The 27,419-nt window shown below is 42.1% G+C and overlaps 1 protein-coding gene across 1 annotated transcript in view; it reads left to right on the forward strand.

The window, feature by feature from the left end:
* Positions 1-27,419, forward strand: part of cachd1 (cache domain containing 1) — a 229,591-nt gene that overhangs the window by 20,146 nt on the left and 182,026 nt on the right. The window contains exon 3 of the mRNA XM_061883696.1: positions 10,201-10,382. Coding sequence (XP_061739680.1) covers positions 10,368-10,382 — 15 coding nt within the window. The 5' untranslated portion in view covers positions 10,201-10,367. The remainder of the gene's footprint in view (positions 1-10,200; positions 10,383-27,419) is intronic.

Here is a 27,419-nt window from a genome sequence, read left to right on the forward strand (position 1 = left end):
TCCTGATGAGGCCCCTTTTTGTTATGACCCGTTGAATGCGTGGGTTCCCTCCGGCTACTCCGGCTTCCTCCCACTTCCAAAGACATGCACCTGGGGATAGGTTGATTGGCAACACTAAAATTGGCCCTAGTGTTTGAATGTGAGTGTGAATGTTGTCTGTCTATCTGTGTTGACCCCGCGATTAGGTGGCGACTTATCCAGGGTGTACCCCGCCTTCCGCCCGATTGTAGCTGAGATAGGCGCCAGCGCCCCCCGCGACCCCAAATGGGAATAAGCGGTAGAAAAGGGATGGATGGATGGATGTTGACCGATCATGCTTTCGTCGTTTAGTTTTGACTACCTAAGTTCTGTTTTCTGCACCTCTGGGTTTGTGTTTTCAGTTACCATGGGTGCTGATTAGTTGCAGCTGCCCCTGATTAGTGTCTGGGATGCTCACCTGCTGCCAGGCACTAATCAGAGTGCTATTTATTTACGTTGCTCGCCACACACGCTAGCCACCGCAGCTTTGCCACCTGTGCTATTGGCAGACTTTTGTGTTTCCTGTTTGTTTCTGTATGCTTTATTCCAATAAATTATTTCTTCCCTGCACGCTTCGTCCGGAGTGTTCCGTCTACATTTTGGGAGAGCGACCTCCACATCACCATGTGGCCCTATCTTTGCACCTTTTCCTAGTAATAAGGGCATTAAAGGAGGTCCTCGCACTTACGCAGCGATTTAATTAGATGTTTACTGGTCCAATATCAGTAAAAAAAAATATTTTCTGAATATATCGACTTGCTTCTCAAATCTCTGATACAAAGAGTCCTGCAGTGTGTTGACTTGTGCAAAGTTGGATAGCTGGTTAACATCTAAATGTCTTTGTTGCATTTTAGAGAGGTAATCTACAAAAGGTAAACATGGTGTGCGATAAGCTACAGTACCAGGAGCTAGTAGCGACACAACAGCAAAGCATACAAAAGCACACGTTAGACGTAAGACATGTCCTTAATCAAGCAATATTGCCATTTATAACACATTTGTCAATACAATAGTTATAGTTGCATATTACTCACGGATGCAAAGTCTCCAAGGCAGAAGCCTATTAGAAAGTATCTTGTAGCAAACATGTCTGCATCATTAAACTCACTGCATTGTTAGCTTAACTTAATGAATTATTATGGCCACTTGGTGTTGCCAAAAAACCAAGGAATTACCACTACTTCAACTTAGACAGCATAAGTCTCTACCAGACAGTTAATAATAGGGTAGTGGTTTTCATACCTATTGTTCTCTGAGAAATTTCACTTGATAAATCATTTTCTTACATTCCACATGACAAAATAGAAATATTTACTAAGATTTGTGGAGTTATCGTATCAGATCAATATATGTATCGCACAAAACATTGCTTGGGGTGTTCTTTTCACATCGCTGTTTGCTAGCACTCGGTTTGTAGAGTGCGCAAAACGCTGCCAGACAAATGTGCTTCTTTCTATTTAAAAAAATCAACAGCTTTTGACTGCGTTCTGCCCGCAATTACCAAAACAAGATATATACCGTATTTTCCGGAGTATAAGTCGCACCTACCGAAAATGCATAATAAAGAAGGAAAAAAACATATATAAGTCACAATGGAGTATAAGTCGCATTTTTGGGGGAAATATATTTGATAAAACCCAACACCAAGAATAGACATTTGAAAGGCAATTTTAAAATAAATAAAGAATAGTGAACAACAGGCTGAATAAGTGTACGTTATATGACGCATAAATAACCAACTAAGAAGGTGCCTGGTATGTTAAAGGCCTACTGAAACCCACTACTATCGACCACGCATTCTGATAGTTTATATAGCAATGATAAATAAATAAATACATTAATGGGTTGTACTTGTATAGCGCTTTTCTACCTTCAAGGTACTCAAAACACTTTGACACTACTTCCACATTCACCCATTCACACACTGATGGAGGGAGCTGCCATGCAAGGCGCTAACCAGCACCCATTAGGAGCAAGGGTGAAGTGTCTTGCTCAGGACACAACGGACGTGACGAGGTTGGTACTAGGTGGGGATTGAACCTGGGACCCTCAGGTTGCGCACGGCCACTCTCGCACTGCGCCACGCCGTCTGAAATATTAACATTGCAACACATGTCAATACGGCGAGTTTAGTTTACTAAATTGCAATTTAGAATTTCCCGCGGAGTTTCTTGTTGAAAATGTCACGGAATGACGACGCGTGCGCGTGACGTCACGGACTGTAGAGGACATAGCGCAGCACCATTCGCGGCTAAAAGTCGTCTCTTTTCATCGCGCAATCAAACAGTATTCTGGACATCTGTGTTGCTGATTTTTTTGCAATTTGTTCAATTAATATCGGAGAAGTCAAAGTAGAAAGATGGAGGTGGGAAGCTTTAGCCTTTAGCCACACAAACACACGGTGATTCCTTGTTTAAAATTCCCGGAAGTGAAGCTTTACTATGAATCAGAGCGGTCAAGCGAACATGGTTCCCGACCACTTGTCAACCGGAAGGTTTCGGTGAGAAAATTGTGGTAAAAAGTCGCCTCTTACCGGAGAGCAGCTGAGCTTGTGTCGTCCATGCAGCTGCCGTCGACACACACACCTTCGACTATCAGGTGCTATTTAATCTCACTAAAACACCAGCAACACAATAGAAAGATAAGGGATTTCCCAGAATTATCCTATTAATGTCTCTAAAAACATCTGAATCCGTCCCAATACAATCTCCTTTTTTTTTTCTTTTTTTTTACTTTTTAAAAAAAAAATGTTTTCCAGTACTTCGCTATCAATAAATATCATCATCCACAAATCTTTCATCCTCTCTCAAATTAATTGGGAAATTGTTGTTTCCTCGATCCGAATAGCTCTTGCTGCTGGAGGCTCCCATTATAAACAATGTGAGGACGTGAGGAGCCCTCACACCGGTGACGTCATCGTCTGCGACTGCCGGTAAAGGCAGGGCTTTTTTATCAGCACCAAAAGTTGTGAACTTAATCGTGGATGTTCTCTTCTAAATCCTTTCAGCAAAAATATGGCAATATTGTGAAATGATCAAGTATGACACATAGAATGAACCTGCTATCCCCGTTTGAATAAGAACATCTCATTTCAGTAGGCCTTTAACGTAACACATTATGGTAAGAGTCATTCAAATAAATATAACATGTAGAACATGCTATACGTTTACCAAACAATCTGTCACTCCTAATCGCAAAATCCGATGAAATCTTATACGTCTAGTCTCTTACGTGAATGAGCTAAATAATATTTGATATTTTACGGTAATGTGTTAATAATTTCACACATAAGTCGCTCCTGAGTATAAGTCGCACCCCCGGCCAAACTATGAAAAAACCTGCAATTTATAGTCCGAAAAATACGGCAATTTTTTTTTTTAACCTCACACAAGATCTCGTTAAACTCCTAGTCATAATGCCGGCGTAACAGAGGCAAGCCAGTGTATGTTGATAAACTTCATTCCTTGATAACTTTGAGAGTGTGCTGACTTTTAGCTCGGTGGTCAGCACACCCGCCTTCATGCGGACGACTGTGACGGAATGGGATAAAGGCAGGGAGACCGTACCACAGTGGTGCCTTGACCCAGATGAGAGCGAGGTTAAGGACCTGTTTACACTAAGTCGGTTGATGTTTTCCAGGGTAAATCCCACCTGACCTTATCTGTGTCTACACAAAATAATGTCACAGTTTAAGACCCCCGCACCCCTCAAACGTTGGTGCAACGCGACCTAATACGCATGCGCGGAAAATGCACACGTCATAGTCACCTCCACTGTTGCTTTGAGTGCAAGTTCTTAAATTAAATGTAACCTATCTGAACAATACCTTGATATTTCAATTAACTGGAATCCAGTGTGATGGATCCCTATTATAGTGAATCAAACCTGAGACGTCATAAATTAATCAAATCTTTATTAGACACGTAAACAATGTGATAAAGAACGTTTTACAACAAACAAAGTAGGGATCTAGATATCTGGTCAGGACACTCCTCTCACTCTTTTGCCTTCACCTTCATTGTCCATTCCTTTTTAGTGACTTTGTATACTCTGGACCTAGAGGTTGAGTCTGCGACATACATGGCGGACAATAACTGATACAGTCTGCTTTGCCAGTCCAAATGCATTCCCTGTTTTCCCTCGTCTTGCCTCGTCTTCCTTCGACGGCCAGGTAAAACAAAAGCACATGCTGCTTTTTTTTTCATCACATCCACGGAAGCTCGCATTTTCGTTGTCTCTTCTTCGACAAATGGACAAAGTTTTTCGCTAAGTAGAATCACCGCTGACGTTCGAAAGTTCTCTTGCCCTCTGAGAAGCGTTGCATCCCAAATAGCTGCAATCGTCTTCTCTACAGGTATTCATGTCTGAGTTCCACAAGTGTCTGTACATGTAGAGCAGGGGCGCTCACACTTTTTCTGCAGGCGAGCTACTTTTCAATTGACCAAGTCGAGGAGATCTACCTCATTCCTATTTATAATTTATATTTATTTATTTATGAAAGAGAAATTTTTGTTAACAAGTTAATGGTGTTTAATGATAATACAAGCATGTTTAACACACATAGATTCCTTTCTTTCATGAAGACAAGAATATAAGTTGGTGTGTTTGATTCTGATGACTTGCATTGATTGGAATTAGACAGTGGTGCTGATAACGTCCGCATTTTCAAATGGAGGAAAAAAAAAGTCCTCCTTTCTGTCCAATACCACATGAAAGTGGTTGGATTTGGCATCTTATTTGTCCAACTTGCATACTCGTTTTTAATGACTTTGTTATGAGAGTAGCATATGTGTGTGGCCCTTTAATGTCTGGCAGCAGGTGAGTGACGTCAGTGAGTGTGCGGGTGGGCAAGCAAGTGAGAAAGCGGTCGCTGAGGGCGGGGGAGAAATACATTGTCATCAAACTCCGTAGCTTGCTAGCTTGTGCACGCTAGCTTTCTGAGACTCTTATTTTGTGAGCACAGGCAGGATGAAACAGGTCTTTTATGGTGAAGACAGGAACTGTGCAGTCGGTCTTTAGAGTTTTGACAGTAGGTACGGAGTCTCTAGAAATAAAATGTGTTTCTCTGCGTCCGCCCTGTTAGTGATTTTTTTCTTAAATATGAGCTCGCAGCAGCCAGCGTCATCTCACAAGATCCTCGGGTGCCGAGAATGTCAAACAACTGACGAAAGTGAAGTCTTGGTATGATTGATGATTGCTCATTTTTATGTCTATTTTTTAATGCCTGGCTTGAGATCGACTGACACACCCTCCGAGATCGACCAGTCGATCGCGATCGACGTAATGGGCACCCCTGATGTAGAGGAAGGAGAAACAAAGAATGTCTGGATGATTCGGCTCCATATTTCCAGTGGTTAACTCCGAGTTACGAAATCACTTTATTATGAAACTGGCTGTGGCACGTTCTTTCTGATGTCACTTCCTGTGTGGAGCGCGGTCTTTCTGGCTCAGCTTCCTCTCCGAACTCAGTTTGTAAACGATCAATGAGTCCATACAAAGCTAAGTGCCGCAGACTCAAGAAATACACGGCGCATTTACCCGTGTAAAAATTAGTGGGACATTAAACGATGGTTTAGTGTGGCTGAAACAGGGCTTAAGCTAAATGATTATTTTTTTAAGGAGTTAAACGACTTAGTGTAGACATGGCATTAGGCGGGTGAGTGTGATGGGGGCCAGCCTGTGTGGCTTCACTCCTTGACAACTTGAGAATGTGCTAGCCAGCCTGGACATTTAGCAAGGTGGTCAGCACACTTGCCTCTCAAATGGATAAAGGAAGTGGGCTGAATCACTTGGGTTACACCACTACCTTCATTGTTACACTAATTAATATGCAGGTATTTTGTTTAATATTGAATATGAAACATTTTACCACAGCACATTTTATTTTTGTATGCGTCGAATGTGTCAAAAAGATTCCTGAACAAAAGTTGGATGCTGAATCTTCTCCAGGCCATAAAAAATCCTTATTTCTGCACATTGTAATTAATATTTCATGCTCACTTGGGTGATAGACAGTATGTACATGACACAACATAACGCCTCTCTTTCCTCTGATTTTTCTTTTCCTTCTTCCCCTCTGTTCCTTTCATCTTGTAAAATCTACTGTGCTTGTCCTTCTTTTCCCCAACCTCTCCTACTTTGCTTCTGAAGATTTTTCTTTCAAAGTCTGCTACACAACACACACATTCACTTATAATTGCATACAAGCACATGAAGCAATACTTGTCATTATCAGCATCCAGCAGGCAGACTTGTAATCGTATCGCTAGGTTTTGTATGCGTGTTTCAAATCTAGTTGTTTTTTTTCCTTGCACCCCTTGATTTCACTTTGTCTTTCTCGTGCGTGCACACAGACAGACGTCAAACACAGCCTTGCACAAAACCTCCGCCCTCAATAGAGCTCGAAATAGCTTCGGGTCCGACTTGGAATCAGCTTAAGTCTTCAAAGACAACGTTTTGATGTAGCAATGGGAGCGAGAGAGAGCGATGGAGGGGAGGATGGGGAGAGAAAAGCGCAGATCTGGTTGTTATTTCCAGCTGTAAAAAGGGGGCCAAAAACTTAAAAGAAGCCAGTTGCCATAGAAACGCTATGGTGCCTATTTCATCGCCCTACCCTGCTTAGACATGAGTGAGGCATGGTCATAAATGAACGGCAGGAAGAGTAGAATTTATATTTGGTATAAACTTTCTAGAATGCTTTTCTATAGTACTCGATACGAGACCATACTAGGGATAGCATACTTCCTAAAGAACCTCCTATTTTCACAACATTGTTCTCCAAATTAGTGTTACTTTATGACCAGTTAGATAAAACAGCAAAGCAATGACCATGGATAAAAGGACTGAGAAGCAGCAGAAAATTTGGACATGTTTTGCCAGGTGATTCGGGGTGGCATGGCGTAGTGGGTAGAGCGGCCGTGCCAGAAACCTGAGGGTTGCAGGTTCGCTTCCCACCTATTGACATCCAAATCGCTGCTGTTGTGTCCTTGGGCAGGACACTTCACCCTTTGCCCCCGGTGCCGCTCACACTGGTGAATGAATGATGAATGAATGATTGGTGGTGGTCGGAGGGGCCGTAGGCGCAAACTGGCAGCCACGCTTTCGTCAGTCTACCCCAGGGCAGCTGTGGCTACAGATGTAGCTTACCACCAACAGGTGTGAATGAATGATGGGTTCCCACTTCTCTGTGAGCGCTTTGAGTATCTAACAATAGAAAAGCTCGATATAAATCTAAATCCATCCATCACCATCAAAAATACACTGTTTGAGCTGGAAAGTTTGTACTTCCTGATTAATTTGGGCAGTTTTTTTTTAATGTCAGGCGTTTTCTTCTAAAAAGGTAGTCAGTTCCACTATTTTGTTTGACCAAATCATGCAAAAAAACCAACAATCACTTTTGGATAGTCTATCGGTACGACCAGGTACCGATTTACGTAAAACAAAGCTTTTACAATTTCCTGTGGTCACAAGTACAGTAAGGATCCACTTTTCAAAATGTGCTCACTTAATGCTAATTTACATTGGTATTTGCCATAGACACGCTAATGATTAGCATTAACAATTTTATGTGGCAATTTCAACACATCTAAATTTGGTAATTTAAAACTTCAACTAAGATGCAGGTTACAGTCAAATATTTTCTGTATATTAAGTACAGTATTTACAGTATTAACGCTTTGTAAGGTGCAACCAACAGCTAAAATGCCACATTGAACCTAATGGCAAAGACTACTTTCTGGCAATGGCAACACATGGCTTGGAATGGCAACAACATGCAAAGTCTACTGTGTACAGTAACACAGTACAGTACTTGCCACTGAGACAGCAGTGTAAGAGAAGATAACTGAAAAGCACAACTTAATTGTTTTAAAAAAATCTCTGTTTTTAAATTTAACATTTATTAACACATTTAAAGAAACACACACGCACAAGTACCAGAAATTGGTACCGTGGAGTACAGGTATTGCTAATGTATCGATTCAAACTTTAAAAGCACTGACTGAAAAACAAGAACAATCATATTACAGTGTATGTAAAGTCTTAGCCAACATTTCATGTTTTGTTTGTACACTGCAAGAAAGTCTTGATCAATCATGATCAATATAAGGTGACTCACTAAATGGACAGTGGTCTGTTTGGTCCAGATTGCCGGGGACTTTTTTTCCGGTTAATTATGGATAAGCACTCCATTTATGTCCAAATAGCTTGGCTTCAAGTTCCACATTTTGCAGCTTCGATTCACTTTCACCTCACACTCTCTGCTTCAATCTGCTCCAACGTCTCTTTTCCTTCGTGCTGGCTTCTAGAAGTAGTAATTCATCCTCCATAAATTCAGATTCAAACAGATGAGATTTTGAATCATTATTTGTCCAAAAATAGGCATCTTCTTTGTTACCTAATCTGCCATGGTTAGAACTCACTCGCGTGTTTGTATCCGGAAGGGGGGATGTTGCAACAAGTCAGAAGTATGCTGCCATGGAAACGGAAATAAATGCGCCGAATAATTAGTTCCGGCAATGATTAAAATGAACAAAATACAGTACATATTGAATATATTACATATTGTTATGAACGTGTCTGTTACTACATTATACAGTATATAGACTTGCAGTATGTATAAAAAACATTGATGGAGGGTTTTAAGGTTTTTTTAGAGGGCTTTGAAGGGTAGGGCTAAGCCCGTTACACATCTTCCAAGACTTTATCTAAAAAAATCTGCTGATTTTACAGTAAAACAACTGGCTGGTCAATCACCAAAATTGTGTTTGTGTTATTATTTACATCATGTTATTGTAAATGGAAAAGTGGTACCGCCGTTTTTTAAATGACCTGGCATTTTTTTTAACCTTAAAGTCCAAGTGTGTTGTTATTACAGTAAATAGAAAAACAGCAAAATTGTTTTTTTACAGTAATATTCTGCCGACTGATCAGCCAGTTTTTTTTTGTTATTTTTTTTTACCATAAAATCGATATTTTTTTAAGTGTGCAATTTGATGGATAACTTGCTTGAAAATCGTAAGTCAAGCAGATTTTCAAGTATTTACTTTTATCTTAACGTAAAACAATGTTTGGAATGTATCGTAATATAAAATGTTTTGCATTATTACTAATATTAAAGTATGCAGTACATGGGTTTTTCCTGTCAAAATGAAGTTAGAAAGATACATTACTTGAAGCATGTTATGTCAAGGGTTTTGCCAGCCATATAAAATGCAAGAGTCCTGAGTTTGACACATGGGCACTAGAGTAACTATGCTCCCCAGTGGAACGGGGTCAGCTCTTCCTGAAGGCAAGAGCAGGCAGACCCCCTAAAATAACTGTCTTGCTTCCTCAAACCAAAATGTTTGAAGTTGGGAAAGTAATTTTTTTATATCAGTGGGAAAAAAAAGTATTTAGTCAGCCACCGATTGTGCAAGTTCTCCCACTTAGAATGATGACAGAGGTCTGTAATTTTCATCATAGGTACACTTCAACTGTGAGAGACAAAATGTGAAAAAAAATCCAGGAATTCACATTGTTGGAATTTAAAAAATTTATTTGTAAATGATGGTGGAAAATAAGTATTTGGTCAACCATTCGAAGCTCTCACTGACTGAAGGAGGTTTTTTGTTCAAAATCTCACGATACATGGCTCCATTCATTCTTTCCTTAACACGGATCAATTGTCCTGTCCCCTTAGCAGAAAAACAGCCCCAAAACATGATGTTTCCACCCCCATGCTTCACAGTAGGTATGGTGTTCTTGGGATGCAACTCAGTATTCTTCTTCCTCCAAACATGACGAGTTGAGTTTATACCAAAAAGTTCTATTTTGGTTTCATCTGACCACATGACATTTTCCCAATCCCTGCTGTATCATCCATGTATCCATTTTGGTATAAACTCAATGGACGTGACTAGGATGGTAGAAGGTGGGGATTGAACCAGTAACCCTCAGATTGCTGGCACAGCCACTCTACCAACTTCGCCACACCGTCCCTTATAGTACACACTATTTGATAGATTGCTCACGCTGTTTAGCAAGTGGTATTTGAATCTTAGTAAATCCGGCCCATACTGTAGCTAACAATCAAATTCTATGAAGAAAGCAATGTTACTACTGTATTAACACAGGAAAAAAGTGATGCACATGATGGAGCAGCGTGTGCACATACTGCCCCCTTCATATTATCTGCCTCCTCAGGTCTGGCTGCCTACAACCAGCCCTGAACGGGACACAAGGACGTCCAAGCTTCCCGAATGAAGCGGCTGCCAAGATGACCTGGATACGGCTCAGCAGAAGATAATGAATGGATGGAGAGTCTGAGAATCATCAATTTTACAGTATTGAAAGATCCACTGAGATGGTAGATGTCCATATTTCAGGTATTTATCCCGCACTCATGTTTTGTCACACAGCATCCAGGTGGTGGCTGGCAGTAATATGTTGGCTAAGTTTACATCCATAATGTCCAATCCCTCTCACCACATTCATGATGCTGTAAAGGCCCTATGTAGCTACTTCAGCAACAGCTAGGAGTGCTGTTGCAGGTCATTTCTACCCACAGCCAAAAGACTCTACAACACACTGATATAAACACTGTAATCTGCTTTTTTCTTGGTTGTTCAAAATGCACACTCAGTGTGCATTGAGTGTCACAATTAGGGTTGTGGTGTATACTGGTATTAGTTTAGTACCACGATAATAATGAATCATATTCGGTACTATACCGCCTCTGAAAAGTACCGGTCCACCACACAGCATCACAAAATCTTCTTTCTTTTTTTTTGTGTTTTTTTTTTGTTTTTAATTATTTTTATAAACTCAGGAAATATGTCCTTGGACACATGAGGACTTTGAATATGACCAATGTATGATCCTGTATCGACTTGGTATTGGATTGATACCCAAATTTGTGGTATCATCCCAAACTAATGTAAAGTATCAAACAACAGAAGAATAAGTGATTATTACATTTTAACAGAAGTGTAGCTAGAACATGTCTAAGAGAAAGTAAGCCGATATTAATAGTAAATGAACAAGTAGATTAATAATTCATTTTCTACCACTTGTCCTTAATAATTTTAGACAAAATAATACAATGGAAAATGACACAATATGTTACTGCATACATCAGCAGACTAAATTAGGAGTCTTTTTTTTTTTTTTACTCACTAATAAAAGACAAGTTGTCTAGTATGTTCACTATTCTATTTAAGGACAAACTTGCAATAAGAAACGTTTTTTTAATGTACCCTAAAATTGTTTGTTAAAACAAATCCAATAATGCAATTTTTGGTGGTCCCCTTTATTTAAAAAAGTATCTAAATAATTTTAGTACCGGTACCAAAATATTGGTATCGGGACAACACTAGTCACAATAGATTTTATTTGTACATCTTTTAGTGTAAAATAAAAAAATTGAATATTGTGCAAAGTATGTTGTTGTTTTGTTTTTTTCAGTAATTAGATGTACAATATGAAACTAATACATGATATACAGTGAGGCAAAAAAGTATTTAGTCAACCACCGATTGTGAAAGTTCTCCCACTTAAAATGATGACAGAGGTCTGTAATTTTCATCATAGGTACAATTCCACTGTGAGAGACAGAATTTGAAAAAAATATCCAGGAATTCACATTGTAGGAATTTTAAAGAATTTATTTGTAAATTATGGTGGAAAATAAGTATTTGGTCAACCATTCAAAGCTCTCACTGATGGAAGGAGGTTTTGGCTCAAAATCTCACGATACATGGCCCCATTCATTCTTTCCTTAACACAGATCAATCGTCCTGTCCACTTAGTAGAAAAACAGCCCCAAAACATGTTTCCACCCACATGCTTCACAGTAGGTGTGGTGTTCTCCTCGGGTCGCCACCTTGTCGTGGTGAAGAGCCTTGCGTGTTCCAATGAACCTGAGAGCGATGCCGTCTGGAGCTTAAGCTCCTGGTAGGTTCAACCATGGCGGTAAGGTCGAGGGTGAGGTTCCAGATGAAGAGCGGCCCAAAAAGTCTTCAACGGCGGAGTGGGCGGATGATGGCAGCGGAGAAAGCTCCACAACGGTCACAAAGGCGGGAGAAGGCTGCAGCAAAGATGGGTCCCCAATTGTCTTGGTCTCCATGCCATCGGACCCTGGCCCTCCCTTTGTCAAGGACAGTGTGGTGGCTGCCTGTGCACCAGCCTCCCCACTTTATAAGATTCCACGCACAGGCGTTCTCCTGAAGGAAGGACTCACCATTACCCAAACCCCCCCCCCCACAAGTCCTATGGCGTTCAGGAAATGGTGACGGAAGCAGGGCAGTGAAGCCTGGGAGCTTCTAGCCACGAACTGGCACATAGGCGGTGGGTGCCTGACTCAGTCGCCTTGCTCTCGGACCGAGGCAGAGAGAGCATCTCGGCAGCAGCACCCATGTCTGAGCAGCCCTATATAGGATCCACTCTGCTCACCCCAGACGGGGAAGGGGCTAGAAAAGATGCCCTAAAAATAGCCTGCCTCATAAAACCTGACTGGAATACCGCATCCAGTGGGTTCACCTACAGCGGTCGAAAACAATGAACATTGGAGCATGGAACGTGAGAACACTTATGGACAGTGCCTCCACCAATCGTCCAGAAAGAAGAACTGCTATCATTGCCAGGGAGCTGAAACGGTTCAAGGTCGACATCGCCGCCCTGTCAGAGCCGCCTGGCTGAGGAGGGGCAACTAAAGGAGGAGAAAGGGGGATATACCTTCTTCTGGAAGGGAAAAGCGGCTGATGAGCCCAGAAACCATGGGGTGGGTTTTGCCATCAAGAATCGGCTCATCTCCCAACTCTCCGAATCTCCAGTAGGCATCAATGAGCGTCTCATGACCCTACGACTTAGTCTCTCAAACGATCAGATGGCCACAGCTGTGAGTGCCTATGCACCAACCTTGGACTCACAAGATGAAGATAAGGAGACATTTTATGCAACCCTTGACCAGGTTTTATCAAACGTCCCAAAGGAAGACAAGATCCTCCTACTCGGGGACTTCAATGTCAGGGTCGGCAAGGACCACGAGCTCTGTAAAGGCACCTTGGGCAAAGAGGGTGTTGGGAATGTAAACTCCAATGGAATCCTCCTATTATATAAATGTGCTGAACACGAGCTCGTGATCACAAACACCTTGTTCCGCCAGAGAAACCGTTACAAAACCTCATGGATGCATCCCCGATCAAAGTGCTGGCATCTCATTGATTATGTGATAGTCAGGGCCAGAGATCGCAAAGAAGTCAACATCACCAGGGCCATGATCAGCGCGGATGAATCCTGGACTGACCACCGCCTCATCCGCTCCACCATGAACATCAAGCTGCGACAGAAAAGGAGAACACAAAGGAAACATCTTCGCCCAAAATTCAACCTCAACAGCCTGGGAGACACAAACAGGGTGCAACTCTTTCAAGACACCCTACTTGAGAGGCTCCCTGAAGAATACCCAGAGGGTGTGGAGGAACACTGGAGGGCTCTCAAAACCACACTTCTTGAGACCAGCAGAGACACCTTTGGCTACAAGACCAGGAAACATCAAAACTGGTTCGACGACAACGATGTCGAAATACAACATCTAATTGACGCCAAAAGGAAAGCCTTCTGCACTTGGCAAAATGACATCAGCTGCATGGCCAAAAGGGAGGCCCACTCCAAGGCAAAGGCACTTGTCCAAAGCAGAGTACGAGAGTTGAAGAACCAGTGGTGGTTGGAGAAGGCCCTGGAAATCCAGAGACTTGCAGACTCGGGAGACACCAGGGGTTTCTTTAACGCCACCAAAGCCGTGTATGGGCCCTGCTATCGAGGCCTAAACCCTCTCCGCTCCAAAGATGGACAAACCTTGCTGAAGGACAATGTTGGTATCAGTTCCAGATGGCAAGAACACTTCCAAGAACTCCTGAACCGAAAGACCACAGTCGAGCTCGAAACCATCAACCACATCCCTCAGTGTCCCATCTTGGAGCAGTTGGGTCACCCCCCAACCGAAAATGAGGTCCTGGATGCCGTGAGGAAACTGAGCAACAACAAGGCCTCTGGACCAGATGGGATTCCATCAGAAATCCTCAAGCAAGGAGGACCAAAACTCCTGTGTCACATCCATAGCCTGCTGGGTAAAATCTGTGATGAAGAGGAAATACCGGCTGAGCTCAGGGATGCCCTGGTTGTTACCATCTTCAAGAATGGAGACAAGGCCGACTGTGGGAACTACAGGGGTATCTCCCTCCTGTCGACAACGGGCAAAGTGCTGGCTCGTATATTGGCCAACCGGCTACTGCCTCTGTCAGAGAACACCCTACCAGAATTGCAGTGTGGCTTTCGTCCTGCCAGGGGGACCTCCGACATGATTTTTACAGCTCGTCAACTGCAGGAAAAATGTCGGGAGCAACATCTACCTTTGTACATGGCGTTCATTGACCTCACAAAGGCCTTTAACTCCATAAACAGAACTGCCCTCTGGTGTGTTCTCTCCAAGATTGGATGCCCAGACAAGTATCTAAAGATCTTGTGACTACTCCATGATGACATGACTGCAACTGTTGTCGGCAATGGTGGATTGGAGACACCTCCTTTCAAAGTAGACACTGGTGTTAAGCAGGGCTGCATCATCGCACCAACCCTGTTCGCCATCTTCATTTCCACCATCCTCCACCTCACCAGCCAGAACCTACCTGAGGGAGTCAAGCTCATATACAGGACTGAGGGAGGGCTATTTAACAGAAACAGATTCAGGGCAAAAAGCAAGGTGTTCACATCCTCTATCATGGAGCTCCAGTATGCGGATGACAATGCCCTAGTTGCTCACTCCGAAGCGGACCTCCAGGACATCTTAAACGCCTTTGCCAGAGCCTACAGACTCCTGGGACTTGACATAAACATAAAAAAGACCCAAATCCTATACCAACCAGCTCCTGACACACTCCCAAATCCCCCACAATTCATGTGGGAGACAACATCCTGGAAAATGTGGATCAATTCGCCTACCTTTGCAGCCTTCTCTACAAAAGCTGTCATAGACGCAGAGATTCACCACCGCATCGGGTGTGCCAGTGCAGCATTTGCCAACCTGCGGAAGAGGGTTTTTGAAAACCGAGACATCCAGACAAAGACAAAGCTACTTGTCTATCAAGCAGTAGTTCTGCCCACACTGCTCTATGGAGCCGACAGCTGGACCACCTACAGCAGACATCTGAAGGCCTTGGAGCAGTACCACCAACGATGTCTCCGGAAGATCCTCAGGATCGGTTGGGAGGAGAGGCGTACAAACATCAGTGTTCTGAAAGAAGCCAACATCTCCACCATCACCACAACGATCATCCGACATCAACTGCGATGGACAGGCCATGTCATACGCATGCCTGACAACCACCTTCCGAAGGAAATGCTGTATGGCCAGCTAAAAGAAGGAAAACGTACCCAAGGAGGGCAGAAGAAGAGGTACAAGGATAACATCAAAATCCACCTGAGAAAGTGTCACTTCAGCCTCAGCAACTGGGAGGGGGTGGCCCACCAGAGGAACATGTGGAGCAAGATGGTCCATGAAGGCCCAACTCACCTAGAGAAGGACCTCCACCGTGCCGCAGAAACCAAGAGGCAACAGAGAAAGGAGAGATCCACCACCAACACAGCTCCTCACACCACAACCACTACCCAGTCAACCACCCTCGCATGCCCCCACTGCGATAGTCTGCGGATCCAGGATCGGCCTCTACAGCCACCTGAGGACCCACAGATGACCAGACCCACCGACAGGAGGACAATCTTACTCGTCTCGAGTGATCTCCGATGATGATGATGGTGGTGTTCTTGCGATGCAACTACGTGTAAGTATTCTTCTTCCTCCAAACACAACGAGTTGAGTTTATACCAAAAAGTTATATTTTGGTTTCATCTGACCATATGACATTCTCCCAATCCTCTGCTGTATCATCCATGTATCCATTTTGGTATAAACTCAACTCGTCGTGTTTGGAGGAAGAAGAATACTGAGTTGCATCCCAAGAACACCAGACCTACTGTGAAGCATGGGGGTGGAAACATCATGTTTTGGGGCTGTTTTTCTGCTAAGGGGACAGGACGATTGATCCGTGTTAAGGAAAGAATGAAAGGGGCCATGTATCGTGAGATTTTGAGCCAAAACCTCCTTCCATCAATGAAAGCTTTGATCCATCCATCCATCCATCCATCTTCTTCCGCTTATCCGAGGTCGGGTCGCGGGGGCAGCAGCCTAAGCAGGGAAGCCCAGACTTCCCTCTCCCCAGCCACTTCGTCTAGCTCTTCCCGGGGGATCCCGAGGCGTTCCCAGGCCAGCCGGGAGACATAGTCTTCCCAACGTGTCCTGGGTCTTCCCCGAGGCCTCCTACCGGTTGGACGTGCCCTAAACACCTCCCTCGGGAGGCGTTCGGGTGGCATCCTGACCAGATGCCCGAACCACCTCATCTGGCTCCTCTCGATGTGGAGGAGCAGCGGCTTTACTTTGAGCTCCTCCCGGATGGCAGAGCTTCTCACCCTATCTCTAAGGGAGAGCCCCGCCACACGGCGGAGGAAACTCATTTCGACCGCTTGTACCCGTGATCTTATCCTTTCGGTCATGACCCAAAGCTCATGACCATAGGTGAGGATGGGAACGTAGATCGACCGGTAAATTGAGAGCTTTGCCTTCCGGCTCAGCTCCTTCTTCACCACAACAAATCGGTACAACGTCCGCATTACTGAAGACGCCGCACCGATCCGCCTGTCGAATTCACGATCCACTCTTCCCCCACTCGTGAACAAGACTCCTAGGTACTTGAACTCCTCCACTTGGGGCAGGGTCTCCTCCCCAACCCGGAGATGGCACTCCACCCTTTTCTGGGAGAGAACCATGGACTCGGATTTGGAGGTGCTGATTCTCATTCCGGCCGCTTCACACTCGGCTGCGAACCGATCCAGTGAGAGCTGAAGATCCCGGCCAGATGAAGCCAACAGGACCACATCGTCTGCAAAAAGCAGAGACCTAATCCCGCGGCCACCAAACCGGAACCCATCAACGCCTTGACTGCGCCTAGAAATTCTGTCCATAAAAGTTATGAACAGAATCGGTGACAAAGGGCAACCTTGGCGGAGTCCAACCCTCACTGGAAACGTGTCCGACTTACTGCCAGCAATGCGGACCAAGCTCTGACACTGATCGTACAGGGATCGGACTGCCATAATAAGACAGTCCGATACCCCATACTCTCTGAGCACTCCCCACAGGACTTCCCGAGGGACACGGTCGAATGCCTTCTCCAAGTCCACAAAGCACATGTAGACTGGTTGGGCAAACTCCCATGCACCCTCAAGAACCCTGCCGAGAGTATAGAGCTGGTCCACAGTTCCACGACCAGGACGAAAACCACACTGTTCCTCCTGAATCCGAGGTTCAACTATCCGGCGTAGCCTCCTCTCCAGTACACCTGAATAAACCTTACCGGGAAGGCTGAGGAGTGTGATCCCACGATAGTTGGAACACACCCTCCGGTCCCCCTTCTTAAAGAGAGGGACCACCACACCGGTCTGCCAATCCAGAGTTACCGCCCCCGATGTCCACGCGATGCTGCAGAGTCTTGTCAACCAAAACAGCCCCACAGCATCCAGAGCCTTAAGGAACTCCGGGCGGATCTCATCCACCCCTGGGGCCTTGCCACCGAGGAGCTTTGAATGGTTGACCAAATACTTATTTTCCACCATAATTTACAAATAAATTATTTAAAATTCCTTCAATGTGAATTCCTGGATTTTTTTTCACATTCTGTCCCTCATAGTTGAAGTGTACCTATGATGAAAATTACAGACACATGTCAGCCCTTTGAGACACCAGTGATTTAGGGCTATATAAGTAAACATTGATTGATCATTTTAAGTGGGAGAACTTACACAATCTGTGGCTGACTAAATACTTTTTGCCCCACTGTATGCTCATAACATGCAACTCAAAATATTTCAAGCATTTTTTTATATAATTGTCATTATTATGGCTTACATTTTATGAAAACCTTTAATTGAAAATCTCAGATAATTTCGAGTTTTCAAAAACCGTAAGCCATAGTCTTGAAAATTAAGACAAAGGCTTGACATATTTCATGTTGCATGTAATGAGTTTATATGCAATAGTAGTTTCACATTTGAAGTTGAATTGCTGAAATGAACAGACTTTTTCACGATATTCACTGTATAGGTGATTCAAGTTTATACTACCATTACTCACTTTAGTTGAATTTCCCCATTATGGCATAAAAAAAATGTATCCTATCGTATTCCATCCTAAAGGCCTTTGAGAGAAACAAGTAGAGGATGCAAAGTCCAATATGTCAGTAAGCAATACTGTCCCAATGCTGCCTGGGACCCCTGAACAATGCCAGCCTCTCTGCACTTTAGATCTGTTTCTTGTGAAGCCTTGTGACGCAGTGGTCTGTGATACATTATGAGGAAACGGGTCCAGCTCGTTTGTCCCGGGAGGTTTGTCCTGTCAGCAGATGGACGACTGCCCAGAGACTCAAAGCTCCAGTGCTGAAGCTGCCAGGAAATCAGTAGGGAACGGAGGGGCTGTTTGCAGCTAAACATAATATAAAGTGATCACCAAGTCACCAGGCTCATCGAGAGGGAAGATCCGGTTACTCTATCCAGATCAGCCTATTGTCAAGCAAAGTGTTTTTAAAATCACTTTTCATTTTCTCAAAATGTTTTGCCTATAAATAAACACATTGTGCTGTTTAATTGCAGTTCATTGAGAGAGATGCACAACTAGACTTAATGGTCTAAAACAGGGATATTCAACCGAGTTGTTTTGAGGACACATTTCCCGAAAGCTTAGGACTGGGTGGCCAGACTTCTCTCCTCGCTATTAGTCTTAATTTGTATATTCTGGAGAACCAGCGTCCACTACAGTAGACATTTGATTGTGTTATGTAGTCAGAGTTACAGGAGCGCTCTGCTGTTTTTAAGGAGCTTCTGCAAAAATGCGGGTCAAATATCATCCCTATGTTTTAAGAATCTGCTGCAAAAATGTGAATATTTTATTTATTTATTTTTTTTAACCAAACTCGTGAGCCAACACTTAAATAGCCCAAATGATGAAAAAGAGAGGACCTAATACAGAACCTTGAGGAACACCACAAGTAAAACTAAAGACTTTGATCAGTTGACTACTGACTGAATGTGAAGTAAACCAGCTACAGTTGGCGTGGCTCAGACAGTAGAGCCCCCGACTCAAATTCAGCTTTTGCCATCTTTGTGACAGCTGTTTTGTCCACATTGCCACATTTAGAAATGTTTTGCAAAAATGTTTGTCTCCCAAGTTTTAAACTGAACTCTGGGTTATAGTGTGATTTCCGGGCCACCAGATGAATCGTTCTGGCCTAAAAGGTCAACTGAAGAACATTAACGATTCTCTGCCGTCCTACTATACTTTGTGCTTCCTATTGTTTCATCAAGGTCTACTTTTGGTACACGGATAAAAATTATTTAACCTGTTATCCACTATTTTCCACAACATTACAAGATATTTTACCGATGGCAGAGCCTGTTAGAAGTGAAGGAAGAGAGTTGAGGTGAAGACAGTGTGAAGCAGCCTTTTATCAATCATATTACCAATTAATTATGCTTATTTCATACCTTAACATCCGTATTTCTCTTTAATACGAACTGTCTCTGGGGACTGCCAATGTCATGTAGTAGTAGTGTGAAACATGCTAAATTAACGTTGCAATATGATTCTGGAAGTATACGTTACTACTACAGAAATACATTTTCCCTTATTTCCTAAGACATAATCAGAATTCCACAGATAACGCAATACTATCTATTTTTTATTTCAGTTTATTTGTAATGAAAAAAATCCCCTTCTGTCAGAGCAATGTTAAAAGGCTGCATGTTAAATCCCAAAGTCTGGCTGTCTGGCTTTGAACACGACCTCACAGTAACCTGCAGCTCAATAAATACATCCTCATTTAGTGAGTCTTGGGCAAATTAGACCCACATTTTCTCCTCGGCTCCCCTTTATCTGTCCAAGGCAGGTGGTTTTGTGTCCGCCTATGCTCATGTAATTAAAATAATGCAAATGTATTCATTATGTAACACCGATCCCAGTCACTGCGTCTTTCCTAATGAGGATACACCTTTTATGTGACGAAATTCTGTAGTTTGCTTTAATGGAACACTCTCTTTGGGGGAATATGACATCGGGATATGTCATTCAGGATTATTATTTTTACACTGATATATAAAGGCTTCAGTAAACGTAAGCCAAGAGATAAACTCAAAACGTCTCTGGTGAAGCATGTCAGAATGGTGCTCCAATTGATATGTGTGCCATTAGCCTTTATGGAGGGGAATATATTACATATTTAGATAGGTGGTGCAGATTTATTCGTCGTGAAGAGGTTCGGAATTTATGAAGGGGAATCTATTACATATTTAGATAGGTGCTGCAAATGTATTCATCTTGAAGAATTTTTATTAATTTGTATTATTTATAATAATATCAAACACTGCTTTCCATAAAAGAGCTTTCCCAATGACCAAAATTGATGAAACATATTTATTTGTTGATTGAAAATGCGGTTGAAGGTCGACCTTATCAATTGTTGGCAACTAGAAAAAAAGTTTAATAAGTTGTCATACTCTTTGGTTGGAACAGGGTCAATTCAGAGAAGATATACGTGAAAAAATGCATGTTTGGCTCACTTTACAGAAAAAGTAAATCCCTTATTGTCAAAACATTACACAGATAAAAGTAAACTGCTGAGGAAACTACAGTTGCAATGATCATTCCAGAAAAAAAACAATTCTGAGTAAAAGTGATAAGGTGTGGAAGCATCTGACCGCCATGTCAGCATCTGATGGAGTCTGCAGCCTAAGACAAAGACAGACAAAGTATTCGGTATAAAGAGTCTATCACGCTTTTGAGCTGCAGAGCACAAATGGGTTCCTTCGTCACACTGAGCTCCTTGTATATTTTCAAAATGCACGGAGTAAATATGGGATCTGAGCCTTGTGCCGACATCCTCGTGACATTCTCCTTGTGATTAAGGGCTATTTAAATACACTTTCATTGATTTATATGTATTTGGTGGAGCTGCAGAGTCTAATGAGGTCCAATTCAAAAGCTGTATAATATTACACATCAATAAAGTCACTGTATCAGACTGTGGTTTTTTTTTTGAGATCGCAACATGTAGATTAACAACTGTACCAAAACATTAAGAATTGACTATTGAAAGATTTGATTCGGAAGAGTCTGATTCTTCAGACATGAAACTCCCTCTCTGTCTGCGAAATGACGTTGTCATCAGGACTGTCTGTCAGGGATACGTCGTGTGAGACGGCAAAGGTTGTGATTATAAGTGCAGACGAAAGAAGAGGCAGAGTATACTAAAAAATGGTATTTAACGACTAAAGAAACAAACAAAAAGCGAGAGCAACAGCATAGGGAAGTTATGTGGGGCAAAAACTAAACTGCACAGACTACAAAGTAAGACGGAATGCGGGACAACAGCAAAGAAAAGGCTCACGATACGTGGAGAGCAGACGGCGTCCACAAAGTACATCCTTACTAGGTGTACAGACGATAGTAAGCATCCGCACAACTTAAATAGTATATTACAAACGTAAAACCGGTGCATGGACTACCATGAATTGATTGTGGACCCCGACTTAAACAAGTTGAAAAACTTATTTGGGTGTTACCATTTAGTGGTCAATTGTACGGAATATGTACTGAACTGTGCAATCTACTAAAAAAAGTTTCAATCAATCAAGTGCTCAAAAGGCATTCGTTAAGCTGCTACAAAAAACGAGAAAACAGGAAGTGAAAGCTACAAAATAAGAGCGTGGGACAGGAACTAAAGCATTACACACAGGAGAATACTGACAAACTAAGACAAGTAATGATGTCATGTGAACGATCCGAAGTGAAGTGAATTATATTTATATAGCCCTTTTCTCTAGTGACTCAAAGCGCTTTACATAGTGAAACCCAATATCTAAGTTACATTTAAACCAGTGTGGGTGGCACTGGGAGCAGGTGGGTAAAGTGCCTTGCCCAAGGACACAACGACAGTGACTAGGATGGCGGAAGCGGGAATCGAACCTGCAACCCTCAAGTTGCTGGCACGGCCACTCTACCAACCGAGCTATGCCGCCCCAACAACAAAAATCCCAACCATTAGTTCGATAAGCCAATACCACAGGTAACCACATAGGTCTAAAACAGGGGTTCTTAACCTTTTTTACCTTGTGGCCCAACTTTTCCACTCAAATATTAACACTGAATTTGAAATCTTACTCTTGATTTGCATCAGATCAAATAATAATATCCAACCTACTCACATTTTATTGGAATAAACCCTATCAAATGATACGAAACCATGTGGAAATCACAAAAACTATTATCAAGGCTTAAGTCAGGCTGATTACAAAAATAAATTATTTTCACATATACTGTAAATAAAATAATTAAAACGGGAAAAAATGTAAATTCTAACAAAATTATTAAGTAATAATAATTTAGTTGCAACTGAAAATGCAACTTCACCAATTACGTCATAATTTTTGCACTTAAACTTTTATATGACATTAGATCCAGGCTTCTTCTGGTTGTTTGATATTCTCGTTACGGCTACAAGTGGTGGAAAAGTTTATTACAACTGACTACCGCTGTGGCCCACACAGTCCACAGCAGCTCTAGGTGCGCTCGTAGCCCACTGGTCTAAAACGTCAAGTCTTACTCGCTAGCATTAGCTTTAAGGTACAGGTGGACATAACTTCAATTGAATTAATTTAATTAAAGAAAGAAAACCTCAAAATCATAATGGAGCGTGTAATCAACTTTGCAAAGCAATTCGAGCATATCACTGCCAGACCACACCACAGTGAAGCAGAATGAGCCCAACACCAGCCAAGAATGATAAAATGTATAAATAGAGGCCATTTTTGAAAAGCTGCTGATGGTGTATTTGACAGAGAAGCACCTGTAAGGAAACACTGAAGTCCACTCTCTAAGGTAAATGCTGTACATCTTTATTACACTACTTCCTGAAACTACTGTAGTTATTTGTAATACATTCTATTGTTTGTTTTTATACAATTTTCTGATCTAAAAGTGTTTTCTTTTGAAAAGGTATGTTGAATGTTAAAATTGATTCATATTCGTGTCAATGGGCGACATTGATTCGAGATGCAAGTGTTTTGAGTTAAGAGTTCATCACGGAACCGATTTAACTAGTAAATCGAGGTGCAACTGTAGGTCAAAAAAAGCAAAATCAATGTGACGAGAAAAAAAAAACGGGAAATGACATTCCAAAAAAGGAGTCCCAATTTAGCGTCTGCTAATATAAAATACCGTATTTCCTTGAATTGCCGCAGAGCATATAGTAGGCGCCTGTCTTGAATTACTGCCGGGTAAAACTCGCTTCCCAAAATAATTAGCGCATGCTTAGTATTACCGCCTGGTCAAACTTGTGACGTCACAAGTGACACTTCTCCTCTCATCATTTTCAAAACGGAGGAGGCTGATTTCAATGCCGGTAATTTGATATCGCATAAAGGGAAGAAGATTAAGAGCTATTCAGTAGGATTTAAGGTCCAAGCTCACATCACACTCAAATTTTTACTGCATGGCTTTGGTAAGTGCCGGAGGGAGAAGAGGTTTTAAAATAATTAGCGCGTGCTTACTTTTACCGCATGCTTTTGGTAAGCGCAGGGGTGAGAAGAGGTTTTAAATTAATTAGCGCCCCGGCGGCAATTCAAGGAAATACGATAACTTACAGTATCCCAAAACCGATCCCGTGGGTTTTCCAGGGCCCGAGCACCCACGCGGGATTGATGGCAACTTTCAATCTTTTAAAGTAATTTTGGGAAAATCAATCTTGTTGTAGTGAATTTTGTGGCGTGTTTGGTCCGTTTTACCAAAATAATAAAGCCACAAATCATATGTGATATTAAATTTGCTGAACGTTTTTAAGACACACACACATACCGAGCACCCATCCATCCATCCATTTTCTACCGCTTATTCCCTTTTTGGGGTCGCGGGGGGCGCTGGCGCCTATCTCAGCTACAATCGGGCGGAAAGCGGGGTACACCCTGGACAAGTCACCACCTCATCGCAGGGCCAACATAGATAGACAGACAACATTCACACTCACATTCACACACTAGGGCCAATTTAGTGTTGCCAATCAACCTATCCCCAGGTGCATGTCTTTGGAAGTGGGAGGAAGCCGGAGTACCGAGTATCCTGCAGTCCTGGGTTCAATCCCAGGCTAGGGATCTTTCTGTGTGGAGTTTGCATGTTCTCCCCGTGAATGCGTGGGTACTGAGCACCCATTGGCAGAAATATCGATCGGCGCCTATGACTGTATATATGTATTACATGGTCCTTCCTGCGGTATGACGTCCATGACTCAAATGTTTATAGTAAGGTACTAAGTACACATGTGTATACCACACATACTTAGTACCTTACTACATGTACTTTGATGAGCAAGGAAAGGTTATTGTTGTGCTAGACACACTTTCACAATTTGTTAAAAATTGACGATGCCCTTCCAATGCGCATGTCAAGTTCTGCATCAAGATTGTTGGTCTTGGAGATTATGGATTCAAGGTAGTGGAATTTGTCGACCACAGATTGAGAGAGGTGTGTTGGAGATGGAGATTGCAGGGATCCGAGTTGCAGGTTGGGCAAGGACAACTTGTTTCTTAAACTAATCTGCAGGCCAACCTCTTGCCTCGGAGTGGGTGGCAAAGGCAGCTTCATCAGCATAAAGCACCATGACATGACTTACTTTGAATTTAGCCCGCAGTCTGGATAGATTGAAAAGTTCTCCTGAGCTGGTATGTATGTAAGATGATGCCAGAGTCTTCGGGGAAAGTGCGACGCAGTAGGGAATATATATACACAAAAAGATATATATACACAGTATATACTGGATGTAAATAAATACATATATACATTATTAAATTATATATTTAATAATTGTATTATATTTAAACATTAAAACAGAAAATTTAAAACATCTTTTATATTCTAGTTTCTGCAAAATAGCCACCCTTCGCTCTGATCACTTTTTCGCACACTCTTGGCATTCTCTTGATGAGCTTCAAGAGTTGGTCACCTGACATGGTCTTCACTTCACAGGTATGCTTGAAGCTCATCGAGAGAATGCCAAGAGTGTGCAAAGTAGTAATCAGAGCAAAGGGTGCCTATTTTGAAGAAACTAGAATATAAAACATGTTTTCAGATATTTCACCTTGTTTTTGTTAAGTACATAACTCCACATGTGTTCATTCATAGTTTTGAAGCCTTCAGTGACAATCTACAATGTAAATAGTCATGAAAATAAAGAAAAAAACGCATTGAATGAGGTGTGTCCAAACTTTTGTCCTGTATTGTATGTACACACACACACACACACACACACACACACACACACACACACACACATTTGTATATCACTAATTTGTATATCTACAAATTAGAAGGAATTGAAATAAAAAATAGGGATAGGGATAGGTTGATTGGCAACACTAAATTGGCCCTAGTGTGTGAATGTGAGTGTGAATGTTGTCTGTCTATCTGTGTTGGCCCTGTGATGAGGTGGCGACTTGTCCAGGGTGTACCCCGCCTTTCGCCCAATTGTAGCTGAGATAGGCGCCAGCGCCCCCCGCGACCCCGAACAGGAATAAGCGGCAGAAAATGGATGGATGGATGAAATAAAAAATATGTATTTTATTCTAAAAAAAACATGCATTATTCAATGTGCAATTCTTAAATTAAGCATCTTCAGGATGTTGCAGAATCTTTAAACAAGGTTTTCTAAATAGGGAAAACCAAAATATCTTATTTGAATAGTTATTATCGAAATGTTAACATTTTAAAATTATCCATCCATCCATTTTCTACCGCTTGTCCCTTTCGGGGTTGTGACTGGCGGGGGTGCTGGAGCCTATCCCAGCTCCACTGGGACGGAAGGCGGGGTACACTTAATAGACAAAATATAATCAATCATGCTAAAATTAAGGTTATGATGTAAATTCAATGAGCAAATAGCTCTTAAAACTAAGGACATTTATGTAAATACAATGTTTATTCATGGCAAGTGGCAAACAATTTGCGGTGCAAAAATATCAAAGTAAACCCCCTCCTTTTTTGGAATGTTGTCAGTAAGACGTTTAGACACCCCTGATTGAGAGCCGTGCAGTCATTAAAATAAAGCTGCCTTCTGAGACACGTTGTGAGGCTGGGGAAATCCTGCATTTTTGTCCTCCAAAAATATTCCTGTGCTTTACTCATATTAGGTAAATGTTTGTTTCTTCTAGAAGAAAGGTAACGTAAAAAACAACAATCTCCATCGGAGCCGACGTGAACTCGGACAAACTAAAACAGTGTTTGTCAACCTTTTTTGAGCCAAGGCACATTTTTTTCATTGAAAAAATCCGGAGGCACAACACCAGCAGAAATCATTAAGTAATGAAACTCAGCAGACAGTAAAAATTTGTTGACACAATTGTTGGATATGAATTTAAACCACAAACAACCATGCATTAATGCAATTCTTGTCTCAAAGTAGGTGTACTGTCATCACCTGTCCATCACGCCCTGACTTATTTTGAGATTTTGGTGTTTTCCCGTGCGTAGAGTTTTAGTTCTTGTCTTGCGCTCCTATTTTGGTGGCTTTTTCTCTTTTTTTTTTGGGGTATTTTCCTGTTGCAGTTTCATGTCTTCCTTAAACGCTATTCCCCGCATCTGCTATGTTTTGACAATCGAGACTATTTAAGTTGTGCGGACGCTTTCCTTCTTAGTGGGGACATTGTTGTCATGTCATGTGCGGATGTACTTTTTGGACGCCGTCTGCTCCACACACTGTCTTTGCTGATGTCCAACATTCTGTTTCTGTTTACTTTGCTGCCATTTCCGTTTTACTTTTGTTTTGTATAGCCATCCCTAAGCTTTAATGCCTTGACTTTTCTTAGCGGCACTCGCCTTTTGTTTATTTTTGGTTTCAGCGTTAGATACCTTTTTACCTGCATGCTGCCTCCCGCATATTGTGATCACGACAAACCATGTTCCCGACATTCACAAAGCAATTAGCTACTTACTACCACCTACTGATTTTGGAAGAGTATTACACGGTTACTCAGCCAAGCTCTAGACCAGTGGTTCTTAACCTTGTTGGAGGTACCGAACCCCACCAGTTTCATATGTGCATTCACCGAACCCTTCATTAGTTAAAAATATATTTATTTATTTTTTCAAATTCAAGACAAAGTTATATGTTTTTGGTAACACTTAAGTATAGGGAACATATTCTAAGTAACAAAGACTTAATTTTGTCATGATCTGTGGTCTGGATCATGTTTTTGTTATCTTTTTGTTAGTTTTAAGA

This window comes from Nerophis ophidion, linkage group LG22 (genome assembly GCF_033978795.1).
Source record: "Nerophis ophidion isolate RoL-2023_Sa linkage group LG22, RoL_Noph_v1.0, whole genome shotgun sequence".
NCBI lineage: Eukaryota > Metazoa > Chordata > Actinopteri > Syngnathiformes > Syngnathidae > Nerophis > Nerophis ophidion.